At 46.6% G+C, this 13,369-nt stretch overlaps 1 protein-coding gene across 2 annotated transcripts in view; it reads left to right on the plus strand.

Annotated features, from left to right (window-relative positions):
- Positions 1–1,484: 1,484 nt before the first annotated feature.
- The window catches only part of sema3ab (sema domain, immunoglobulin domain (Ig), short basic domain, secreted, (semaphorin) 3Ab), a 285,635-nt gene continuing 273,750 nt past the window's right edge, over positions 1,485–13,369 (plus strand). The window contains exon 1 of one of the 2 annotated variants that reach the window (XM_038811984.1): positions 1,485–2,221. In XM_038811984.1, coding sequence (XP_038667912.1) covers positions 2,110–2,221 — 112 coding nt within the window. In that variant the 5' untranslated portion in view covers positions 1,485–2,109. The remainder of the gene's footprint in view (positions 2,222–13,369) is intronic. The other variant, XM_038811983.1, reaches the window with a different exon arrangement.

The following is a 13,369-nucleotide window of genomic DNA, read 5'->3' on the forward strand; positions in this document are numbered from 1 at the left end:
TCATCAGCGAGGGTTACATAGTCCCAGACTGGCATCATCAGCGAGGGTTACATGTTGTTCACAGAAGATGAAACCTGTCACAGCAGGGACCAAACTAATCATTCAGCTTCTTTTTTCTTTGGTTAGAACTAGTCTTAAGCTTTAAGGTGACTTTGCCATATGCACAGTTCCATGGTTTACAGTGAGCCTTCATTAGGAAACAAAGTGACTATGAAGCTATTTACTGATGTTTGGACTATTACAAACAGTAATGAGTTTCTCTTTGAAGTATTTTCATCCAGGGTGAGATTTACCAGTGGATTACTAGTTGCGTCTGTGTGTTTGTAGATGGGGTTTCCTTTAGAAATCGGTATATTTAGCAGTTGTTCCACATCCCTAATGAACACCTTTAAACATCTTTAATTCTGGCTCTGTGTTCTCAACTCCCTGTGTTTAGCTGTGTAATATTGATAGCTACAAACGTTTTTACAATGGTTAAAAGGCTTCTTAAAACAATATTATGCTTGTAAAGAAAAATTCTGGTGATGCTCAACATTCCTTTAAACAATAGCTTTGCTGAAAATGGCTGTTTTTTAGCTGAAGGTGACCTGTTGTAACCTTATAGAAGCTTTTTGTGTTTTTGTTCTTTTTGCTGGAATTCCTGGTTGCTGTAGGCTAAACCGTTCCGTCTCCATGCACTTTCCAGCCCACACAAACTAACCTGCTTTTATTTACATTCAGTGAACATCTCAGTTCTTCACTGGATTGCCTGGTTTGGACTGATTAGAATAAACAATCTCATTTTTGTCTCTCACTTCATTCCTGCGCGTGAGAAGTACAGAATATCACAGCGGGTAGAATGAACTCAGACCAGCTCCTTCTGCAAAATATTTGTCAAGTAAAGAAATGGTGTTTTTTTTCTTCTATTTTTTCTGCTGTCCAACTGCCGAATACACAGTTAAGCAAAGTCAATGTAGCTGGTAATCTAATTCATTAGTCACAGAGAGAGACTGTGTGTGTGTGTGTGTGTGTGTGTGAATGAAAGAATGAGGCAGAGAGAGCAAGTTCATATCTACATACAACTATTGTCTCTGTGTCATATTAAAGGATTTAATTTGAGCCCACAGCCCCAGGCAGAAAAGTTATGGGGATTAGGGAAAAGTGTGGGAACTACCAAAATTGATGATTTGTTTAATTTGAATATCATAACGCCACAATGGAATAACTGAAAAGAAATGCTGATTGCACTGTGCAGTACAGACAGAGGTTAAATGATTAAAATCCAACCGATGAGGATTAGTTCTTGTGAGAAGCATGAATCATCTATACTCGTTCTTGTTAAAGTGTAAAACAATAATTCATTTATTCCACAGAGATGTCAATAAATTATGTTTTATTATTTTCATTTAGGAAATTATGCACCTGATAAACAGCTGCCTTCCTTCATCCCAGCTTTCGGAAACAATCGCAGCTAGTTTAATTGAACTGATATCCTGAAAGGGGTGTCCTTTGAAAGCTGTAGGAACTAAACTATTCCCTCCTCTCTCTCTCTCTCTCTCTCCCTCCACACAGCTTTGGCTGTTCTTAGTCAATGCTGCAGTAAGAAGGGAGGAATGAGATGAATCCTGGTTTGCTCCTCCATTGTCAGTGAGGCTTTAGAGCAGAGAGAAAAGGACTCTGCCCACAGAGATCGTCATTTACTGCCTTCAGTGAAGGAAAGTGCAGGCTCCTTACGCCTGCCTGCAGTCAATGAAGTGAAGCCACGGAGCCAGATTAGCCTTAGCCAGTAGCTAAAAGGAGCAGAGTAAATAAAAGGCGTTCAGCAAGAACAGCGTTGCCGTGTTCAAAAGCTTTATGTTCCCACAGAAAAAAAGCTTCACAGTTGTACCTCATAATCTGGCCTCTAGCCTGGGTATGGTCATTAAACTGGGTGTGTAGAGATTATTCCACTTGACTGGTGGAATGAGCAGTTGTTGGAAGAGAAACCTGCTGGTAGAGGCTGGCGCAGCCTTTTGCATCCACACTGACTTTATTCACCTGTCACCTGCAGGTTCTAGGCTTCCTTTGGCTGTGTGAGGTTTCTAGTCCAGAGACACTTCACTGAATCTTCACAGAAACAAGCTGCAAGCCATGGGCTGGCTCTTTGGAATTCTCGGACTCTGCTCCAGTCTGCTGCTTCCTGCTGTGGTCAACTGTCAGAACGGGAAGAACAATGTTCCAAGATTGAAGCTCACTTACAAAGGTAATCCATTCTCCTCCCTTCTACCCTTTCCTTCTCTCTGATTCTTCTTTATTTCCCATTCCTCACTGTAAAACCATTCCTTTTCGTTTGTGTAACTGTTCACTTTGCATTGTATATTTTTCTGTTTTTTTTGGTTCAATTTTGTTAAGAGTAATTTGTGTATTTAATCTGATATTTTACTGGGAAAATCCTTATCTTTCTGCTGTTAACGCCTTTAAAAGGTGCAGTTACATGATGTTTAGAATTGTACAGATTGAAAAAAATTAATTTCTGTTGACAGTGCAGTTGGCTGTGTTAAAATTGATTTAATTTTGTGATGGATTTTAAAACGTTTATTTAGGACAAGTTCTGATCGACATTGTTCAGTGGCTGGGCAAAATGTTAAAATAAGATGTTGTTTATTGATTGATTTTTCTTGATCCATGGGCTAACAACCCTGTTCTGGAGCTGCCATATTGTTCACACAAACAGAAAATAAAATATTGCATATCCTAAATTTGTTACTCAAATGTGAGTTCACCTTGGGTCCAGTTGAATGGCTAACCTGATAGTTACACAGTTTTGTTTAAAGTTGTGTTGCAGTGTTTGGTAATCGTCATTTTCACTGAAAAATAGATGGAATTGGAGAATGCACTCTCAAAACAGCAGTTAAAAACTCATAAAATTTCCAGAATTTCAAATAATAAAAAGAAAATTTGATTTATTCAGTCACCACAAACCAGTGACTCTAAACAGTCAGAATGTGAATGGTGAATATCTCAGAATTTCAGTCTACTCCATTCACTGGGAATCAATGTTTTCATCATTAGTCTTGTCCAGAGTTGACCTGGACCAGGATATACATGAAGAAGGGAGTCACAAATGCACAGGTAAATCTTGAGTCAATTCCACCTTGAATCTATTTCACCTCCTCAGAATTTAAAGACAATTTAACATTTTATACTCCAGAAGTTCCAGGTGCAATATCTATGCATTTTCACCCTGATAAAACTGTCTCCTTTATTAGCAAAAATGTAAATGCATAAAAACATATGAATGCCATTCTGCCCATGTGAAGTGAGGTTTTAGGACTGGGACTATAGCAAATCAGTATAGGAACTCTACTTTCCACAACTCTGAATCAGCACACACCAAATGTAATAATGCCGATGTGCTCTTATTTGGTGATATTTTAAAATCTTTGTTTGTAATCCATTAAATGAAGGGCTTTAATGGTAATGTAAACATGTTACAGTGGTTTATCCCTGACCAAGAACAATGTTGTGCCTTGCATTCACACGAGCTGTGGGAAATGCAGAGTAATGAAGCATGAAGATGTTCCTGCAGGTATGATGTTAAACTGAGGGCTGCCTCTTCAGGTGATGGCATAATTCCCCTGCCCAACATCCAACCCGCAACATCCGACAGCCTGACTGTTCAGAGTAATGTGGTTTGTGGGGTCGTAGTTAGTGTGGAATAGCTGCTGCCTTTTGCCGTGTACCTGCAGTGCAAAAGGTCATTTATTATGTGGCATATTTGTCTCATTTTAACACAATGATAGAATGGGCTGGAAATGGAAAGACTTTGTTTCCCTCGATTAGATTTTTTTCCATGGTGTGTTTGAACAGCGCACACACTGTTTTCAGTAACGGCAGGCAGCAACATTGTTTTCACTGAACTCCAGCTCCAGCTAACAGTGGAGTTACAGTTAAATCTGAACGCGTTGAAGCAGATTTTGCCTTGGCTTTAGTTAGTCTTACACCAAAGGAGAATTGACTATAGCCAGTTTGGCATTCCTTCCTCACCATTACATCTCCTTTCAAACAAATATTGATTCTGCATTTTTTTAAATTACAAATTCAGTAAGCCAAGCATACAGTTTTTCTTCTTCCATTTTATTGGCGCAAATACCACAGTTTAACTTGTAATATAGCTTGATTACAGGGTTCTTGAATGTAAGCAGAGCAGATTCAAGAGGAAGTTCAAGGGCGGCCCGGTGGCTACCTCACAGCACCAGGGACCCGGGTTTGATTCCGTGTGCGGAGTCTGCACGTTCTCCCTGTGTCTGCGGGTTTCCTCCGGGTGCTCCGGTTTCCTCCCACAGTCCTAAGATGTGCAGGTTAGGTGGATTGGCCGTGCTAAATTGCCCCTTAGTGTTCCTTAGATTAGATAGGGTTACTGGGTTATGGGGTGCGGTCCTAGGTAAGGTGCTTTTTCAGAGATTCGGTGCAGACTCGATGGGCTGAATGGCCTCCTGCACTGGAGGGATTCTATGATTCAATGTTGCTGTTCTTCCCTTCCAACTAGGTTGGGCCATGTTACACCTGTCACAAATCCCATTATGTCGGGAAAATCTGGCGCGTGACCCAAAACGGAACTTGTACCTGGCACAAGTCAGTTTGCGATCTTATAGAACATAGAACATAGAACACTACAGCGCAGTACGGGCCCTTCGGCCCTCGATGTTGCGCCGACCTGTGAAACCATCTGAAGCCTATCTGACCTACACTATTCCATTTTCATCCATATGTCTATCCAGTGACCACTTAAATGCCCTTAAAGTTGGCGAGTCTACTACTGTTGCAGGCAAGGCATTCCACACCCCTACTACTCTCTGAGTAAAGAAACTGCCTCTGACATCTGTCCTATATCTCTCACCCCTCAATTTAAAGCTATGTCCCCTCGTGATGGTCATCACCATCCGAGGAAAAAGACTCTCACTGTCCACCCTATCTAACCCTCTGACTATCTTATATGTCTCTATTAAGTCACCTCTCAGCCTTCTCCTCTCTAACGAAAACAACCTCAATTCCCTGAGCCTTTCCTCGTAAGACCTTCCCTCCATACCAGGCAACATCCTAGTAAATCTCCTCTGAACCCTTTCCAAAGCTTCCACATCCTTCCTATAATGTGGTGACCAGAACTGCACGCAGTACTCCAGGTGTGGCCGCACCAGAGTTATGTACAGCTGCAGCATGACCTTGTGGTTCCGAAACTCAATCCCCCTGCTTATAAAGGCTAGCACACCATATGCCTTCTTAACAGCCCTATTAACCTGGGTGGCAACTTTCAGGGATTTATGTACCTGGATGCCGAGATCTCTCTGTTCATCTACACTACCAAGAATCTTGCCATTAGCCCAGTACTCTGCATTCCTGTTACTCCTTCCAAAGTGAACCACCTCACACTTTTCCGCATTAAACTCCATCTGCCACCTCTCAGCCCAGCTCTGCAGCTTATCTATGTCCCTCTGTATCCTATAACATCCTTCAGCACTATCCACAACTCCACCGACCTTCGTGTCATCTGCAAATTTACTAACCCATCCTTCTACACCCTCTTCCAGGTCATTTATAAAAATTACAAACAGCAGTGGCCCCAAAACAGATCCTTGCGGTACACCACTAGTAACTGAACTCCAGGATGAACATTTGCCATCAACCACCACCCTCTGTCTTCTTTCAGCTAGCCAATTACTGATCCAAACCGCTAAATCACCTTCAATTCCATACTTCCTTATTTTCTGCAATAGCCTACCGTGGGGAACCTTATCAAACGCCTTACTGAAATCCATATACACCACATCAACAGCTTTACCCTGATCCACCTGTTTGGTCACCTTCTCAAAAAACTCAATAAGGTTTGTGAGACATGACCTACCCTTCACAAAACCGTGTTGACTATCGCTAATCAACTTGTTCTTTTCAAGATGATTATAAACCCTATCTCTTATAACCTTTTCCAACATTTTACCCACAACCGAAGTAAGGCTCACAGGTCTATAATTACCAGGGTTGTCTCTACTCCCCTTCTTGAACAAGGGGACAACATTTGCTATCCTCCAGTCTTCCGGCACTATTCCTGTCGACAAAGACGACATAAAGATCAAGGACAAAGGCTCAGCAATCTCCTCTTCCTGGGCCCTTCATGCTGATGTGATCCGGATCCCTCCCAGAACGTGTGAGAACCTGACGAGCATGCATTGAATTCATTGCATGTGGAGGGAACAGCAGAGCAGCGACATTCTGGAGGAGAACGTGCCACTTCCTCGGAGTAGGAAGACCAGGAGTGAGGGGAGGGCGAGCCTGCGAAGGACCCAGAAGATGGAGGACATGCAGCAGCCAGGGTGTGACAGCCCAGAGAGATCATGATGGCATCCAGATTCCACACAGCCCTTCCTCTGAAGTTCTCTGACATCTCACCAGTGTCGTGGGCCTGGGTTGTCGATGTGAGTGAGTCATTTGTCATGGCAGGAGGATGATGATGACTCTTTGTGAGGAAGGTTGTGATTCTCCTCAAGTTCGGCTCACATCTGACTCCTGTCTATCTGCTGACTGCATGCTGACTACCAGGCTCCTGTCTGAGTGAGGTCACAGGTACATTTCATTGTCCCACAGAGCAAAGTTCTTTACAGCGGCGAATCATTGCAGTGCCACATTATCCACTCCCTTAACAGTGCCTGACTTCATCCATGTCCATTTTCATTTCACCATGTTCTTGAGGATCTTAGCCATGGACCCCCACCACTCATGCTCAAACATCCTGGGTGGGATTCTCCCTTCTGGGGACTGAGTGCCCACGCCTGCCAGAAAACGGGTGGGAATCACTCTGGAATTTTTCCTAGGCATGTGTCCCTTAGCTCTGGATGCTGGCGGGTCCCTGCAGTTATGCCCACGTGGCCGCGCATGTGCACAGCGGCCAGCGGTGGCCGTCTTCGCGCCGGCCCCCGTGCAACATGGCGGAGCCCTACAGGGGCCCAGCACAGAGGAACATAGGTCCCTCCCGGAATGAGCACACCCGCCGATCGGTAGCCCCCGATCGCGGGCCTGGTCACCGTGGAGGCCCTCACCGGAGTCGGATTCCCCCCGCTCCCCCGCCAGGACGGCCCCCGCAGCCAGAACGCAAAGGTCCGGCCAGGTGTGACCACATGTGAACCACGCCGGCGAGACTCAGCGGGCACTCGGCCCGTCAAGCGCGGAGAATCGCTGCGGTGGCCACTTTCAACGGCCCCTGTCCGGCGCCGCATTGATCACCTGCGCATGGCTGGCGGCGTTTCTCCGGTCACGGGAGGATTGCGTGCCAGCGTGGGAGCCTATTTTGCGCTGTGCCTATCCCTGCTCCGAGCATGATTTTGGCGCGGAATGTCAGAGAATCACGCCCCCATCCCAGGCTTTCCTCTGCAGTGTTGGCCTGAGTGCCACCTATCACCACCAACATCTCCTGTGACTGAAGGCCTTGGGACTCCGCCTTTCAACCTTGCTGTTGCAGGAATGTCGCTGACCAGCTGTCCTGGATTTCTTGGAGTAATCAAAGGTCCTGAGGGGGCTCCGAATGGCCCAGCCTCATCAGATGGTGATCGTGCAAGACAAACAACATGGGGTCAGTAATTGGAAAGGACAAGGTGCTGGGTAACTCACTGGAAACAGGTTATATGGATGAAGGTGCAGTGAATCCTGACCATACTCTCAGTCAGTCCCGGCCCACTCCTGGACCTCCCCCACAATCTCCATAGCCCATTGCTCATAAACCCCATCTACTCCCTCTTACTCTGAGCGACCTTCTCCTGCGGGGGCACCAAGAGGATATTGTGAGCCGGACGCCTCATGGATTGAGGGTCCGTGGCATCGTGCCTGGACAGGAGGGGTTGTGATGAGGAGTGTCAGCGTGTTCTGAGGAAGGTGCTGGGGGCTTGCTTGTTGGTAGGGTGCAAGGTGGCAGTGAATTAATTAATGGTGACATTTCAGGGGTGGAAGGTGGGAACTGACCCTTGCAATTCGTAGGAGATCATTCTTGTTTTTACATTGGGTATCGGCCCTGCTGGTCAGGCTGCAGGCACTGATCCCAGCTGCCTCGGCATGCCAGGTGGAGTGGTCACGTGACTTTGGGGTCCTCTACCCCCATGGGGGTACAGGCCCCACCTCTCCACACATCTGGAATTCTGTTCTGGTCTCCCTCCAGGAAGTGAGGAGCGGTTCTCTGTGCTGCCATCCTCCTGGTTTGACTGGGAGTGGTTATATGCAGCTCCCCTTTGTTAGCACTGCACAGCTCAATCCCACGTCAGGTAATTCAGATGCTTGGGGCCACCAGCTCGATTTGATTCATGTGGGAACGTGTGCAAAGATCACATTCAGTTTCGCACCAGCTGAGCCAACAGGAATCGCACCGCCTTTTGCACAATAAATGATAATAATAATAAACTTTATTGTCACAAGTAGGCTTACATTAACACTGCAAAGAAGTTACTGTGAAAAGCCCCTAGTCGCCACATTCCGCCGCCTGTTTGGGTACACAGAGGGAGAACTCAGAATGTCCAATTCACCTAACAGCACGTCTTTTGGGACTTGTGGGAGGAAACCGGAGCACCCGGAGGAAACCCACGCAGACACGGGGAGAACGTGCATACTCCACACAGACAGTAACCCAAGCTGGGAATCAAACCCAGGCCCCTGGCACGGTGATGCAGCAGTGCTAACCACTGTGCCACCATCCCACCCCATTTTTGTGAAAATTCCGCCATTGGCCTCCCTCCTATTTCTTTAGAACGATCCAGCACAATTTGAGCCATTTGCCTCATTGTGTCTGCGCCTGTTCCTGATAACGGAGAAAATAATTTGCTGCACGATGAGTGTGTATCTCCATTGCCAATCTGCCCCGCTGTTGCTGCCAGCTGGAGGGGTGTCCAGCGCAATTCCTGTGGATGTTTAAATAGTTACTCTGGAGTTAGAACTGATTAAGCGTAATTGTCAGAGTAAAACTGACAGAACCATCTGGAGTTAGCAATTTCAATCACTCCTGTAGGATGGTTCCGTGCCCAGTGCAATTGCCCAGGAGATGTTAGCACTTCTGGGCAATTAGTGGGTAAACTCTTCCGTGGGAAAGTCTGAGCGGGATTCCCAGCACTAATTGCGATGCAGGGGAGCCCGGAGGTTATTGCAGCAATGTTACATTAAACATTAACGCAGTGAAATCAACTCTTTATTAAGGATATCTTTTATATTTCCCAGTGTATTTTTAAAATTAATTTATGGGATGTGTGTCTCGAAGCTCAGCCAGCATTTAGTGCCCATCTCTAATTACCCTTCGGAACATGGTGGTGAGCCGACTTCTTCATCTGTTGCAGTCCACCCACAATGCTGTTAGGGAGGGAGTTCCCAAAATTTGACCCAACAACAGTGAAGGAACGGCTGATTATATTTCCAAATCAAGATGGTGAGTGGCTTCGGGGGATCTTCCAGGTGGGGGGGGTTCCCAGGTATCTGGTGCCCTTGCCCTTTGAGATAGAGGTGGTCGTCGTTTTGGAAGGTGCTGTCGAAAGAACCTTGATGAGTTTGCTGCAGTGAATCTTGTCGAGTCATAGACTCTACAGGTTGCAGATGGATATTTTCCAAGCAATTGTCAATGTCACACTGACATGACCCAATAATTCAGGATGCTGAGAGGTATGGGAAATCTGGGCTTTATTTACTGTGAAATGTAACACTTTGTTAATTCCGATGCCATTACATAGATGACAGGTCACAGTAACTGCATTACCCTACTGCCCCAACCTGGGTCACTACATCTTGACTCCCGATCCTCCATTACCTAAGGGTGGCTGCCACCAACATTGAGGCATTCTTCAATCACACTTTGTAAAAGTAACCACTTCTTACTCTGTGATACTGGGCGAGCCACAGGTCAGATGCAAGATTGTACCCACGTATCAAATATGGGCTTGTCGGAATTTCTACTTAATGGAGTTCTGTTTATGTCCAAGAGTGAAGTATTTTATTGTTTGTTTATGTCTTCAATTTTCATCCAGTAGTCTCCTAATTTCTCCTGAAAATTTTAACTCGGGTGTCCCATAATACCGAACCCACATGCACACCATTGCTGTACTATTTCATTGTGGGGGCGTCACACGCTGACCCATTCCTGACCTCACCAACACTTGCTGCATTGGCAATTAGAGAAAGTCAGGTTATGTTTTCCCTTCTGTAGTAAATAGACAAATAAACCGATGACTGCAGCCTTCTGGCCGTTCCAGGTGAGTTAAGTTAAGGAGCCACAGACCAGGGATTGCACCTTGAGCTGTATCACTCAGCCATTCATGGTGAGTTCACCTTTGTAATTAGACGTCACAATACTTGACTCTGTATCTTATCCGAGTTAGAGTTGGTCTGGATTTTCGCCTAGCTGGGTGGGAGCCGGTTCCGGGATTCCTGACCCCATTCCCTGGTTGACTAATTTTCGGGAATTACTTTAAAGGATGCAGGCTGCTTCCTGTCAGAAACTCTCATCCGGCAATCCAGACCTGGCTGGCCGCATTGCGGAGATATATTTGTCCCCTTAGCAATCTTCATGGAGTTGGGCCAGGCTTTTAAAGAATTGTGGTTCACAGCCTCCCAGAGCATTGGTGAACTCTAGTCTACATGAGGAGACCCTTTAAACAGTAAGTTCAAATGCTCTCTATGCCAAGCACGGTAGCACAAGTGATTAGAACTGTGGCTTCACAGCGCCGGGGTCACTGGTTTAATTCCCCTCTGGGTCACTGTCTGTGCGGAGTCTGCCCGTTCTCCCTGTGTGTGTGTGGGTTTCCTCTGGGTGCTCAGGTTTCCTCCCACAGTCCAAAGTTGTGCAGGTTAGGTGGATTGCCCATGCTAAATTGCCCTCAGTGTCCAAAAAGGTTAAGAGGGGTTACTGAGTTACGGGGATAGGGTGGAGGTGAGGGCTCAAGTGGGTCGGTGCAGACGCGATGGGCCAAATGGCCTCCTTCTGCACTTATGTTATATGTTCTATGTCCCACCCACTCCCTCAGACCTTCATGTCCGTTCTGCCGGGCTCTGGCACTTACATGTTCATTGACCCACTGCACATTTTCTAGAACCAGTGAATATCACAGTGTAATGTGAAAAGCTTTTAAATAATATAATTGCTAAATTTGTGAGAGAAACACTTGAAAGGGCATGTTGTTAACAAACATTGTGAAACTGACCTTGGAGATCCGAGAGCTGGAGCTGTCAATCAATCAATGTTTATTCTGGGGAGCAGGTGTTCTGATATTCGACTGGATATCTGGGGTCTCAGCCAAGCATACATAATGAGGCTTGACTGAGAGCCCAAACATCTTTTAGAATAACAGTATCCCTGCTCTCCAGAGGAAACACTGTTTGAAATACTGCCCTGGCTCTCTGATTTCTGCTGTCAATGTTTCAATGATTGTTTACGTAGTTAAGTGTTTTCAAGTGTTTGTGCATTGTGGCCTTTGAAACTTCAAATGGTCTCAATGATTGACACTTTTATTGACTTGCTGTCCCAGGTAGTTTATTCGGAGGAGGAATTTAGCAATGAGTGACAATTTTTCAAGGCTTTTTTCCCCCACAAATCACTGACACTTTGATGTTCAATGCTGGCAGAAAGTGTACAGTCGGTCAGTGGGCATTGGAAGTGTCAGAGTTTGGGATAAGGGGCTTGAGGGGGCTGAGGGGGTGGGTGGAGGCATGAGATGGCATGAATGGGGCTTGGGGAATGTTTGGAGGGTGAAAATAGTGTGAGGGGTGAGGGATGGAGTGGCTTCATGTTATTTTTTCCACCAGGATTAAGTCCCATGACACCAAGATGAGTTTGTGTCACAGCCCCCTGGGTACCCAGCAGTGCCCGTGACTTCCTCTGTACTTTCTGCCGGGTCAGCGGGACTGACTCCAGTTTGTATGTCTCCTCCCTGGCAATGGAGGTCACACATTGGTGGGCACTTCACTCCCGAGGAGGGTGGGCTGAGCCGGAATTTTCCCAGCTCCCCATACCCACCTCAAGAATGAACTTTCAAACCAATGTGTCTAAAAAAGTATTTTTAAGGATTCCACCATTGATATGGGATATTCCCACTGCGTGTATATCAGAATTACTGTGAGCTATAACGGGCGTGATTGTTGAGATCCTTTAGCTGCGAGAACAAATACCATTCTGATTGCTAAATCTCAGGAGAGGGCCATAACAGGATTTGTGCCAGTGAGATCTCGGTTTGAGATCTTCACCCCGCCCCTCACGCAGCCAGTGAGCATGGACCTGATTTTCATAAATTAACATCCATTTAAATTTGATGAAGTGATTTTACACTGTAGTGTCCAGCCTTGAGGGTATTCACTGCCAGTCACCATGAAGGTAACCACAGCACTTAATTTTTATGGCAGTAGGGCGGCACGGTGACGCAGTGGTTAGGAAAAGTTTTTGGTGCATAGCAGGGGCCTGAGAAACAGGAGACATGACCCCCGGCATTGTGTCTGATGAATGTTGTCCTGCTGGATTCTCACTTAGTCTCTCACCACCGCTGTCAGCGTCAGCGCAGGAATGGTTCATGTCCTCACCAGCCAGCTGACTGGCTCTGTCTTCAAACTGTGAGAGGACCTTGAATTCAGGCCACCATTCTGGGACCTCTCCTCATGTTGTCAGTCAGTTTGTCCTTCTTGAGGATAGATGGAGGGAGAGTAAGCAGGACATGTGCCAAGCCAGATTTAAGGATGCCTGGCTTGTGTGGCTGGCGCCATGGATGGGTCGAGAACATGTCCCACAGGGGAGACGAATGTGTGTGTGGGAGAGTGAGGGGTGGCATCCTGGGGCTGGCATTGAGTGTGTGTGTGTGGGAGAGTGAGGGGTGGCGTTCTGAGGCTGGCATTGAGTGTGTGTGTGGGAGAGTGAGGGGTGGCATCCTGGGGCTGGCATTGAGTGTGTGTGTGTGGGAGAGTGAGGGGTGGTGTCCTGGGGTTGGCATTGCGTGTGTGTGTGGGAGAGTGAGAGGTGGCATCCTGGGGTTGGCATTGAGTGAGATCCCTGTGGATGTGTGATGGGTGTGTGAGTTAAGATGAGAAGAGTGACTTACCCTGGCAGAACAGAGGAGATGGTTCATCCCCTTATGGTTGTCCTGTCCTCCTCCGGAGGGCATTGACATTGACAACCGCTGCCATTGCCCCCTGTGCTGGATTGGTGCCCCTGCCTGGTGGCCTCCACTGCATGTAGTTGGCGCTTGCGGGAGGTGTTGCTGAATTTCGGGGCAGCTGGTTTCTTGGTTTTGGCAGCTCTTTGTTCCCAGCAGCTTCCCTTTCCTTGAGGAGAGTGAGCTGTGCGTAGGGGACGGCCTTTAAATATTGCACCCGGATTACTGCAGGTCAGAGGTCACGGCCGGGAGGGCAAATC

Source organism: Scyliorhinus canicula, chromosome 11, assembly GCF_902713615.1.
Source record: "Scyliorhinus canicula chromosome 11, sScyCan1.1, whole genome shotgun sequence".
In the NCBI taxonomy this organism is placed as follows: domain Eukaryota; kingdom Metazoa; phylum Chordata; class Chondrichthyes; order Carcharhiniformes; family Scyliorhinidae; genus Scyliorhinus; species Scyliorhinus canicula.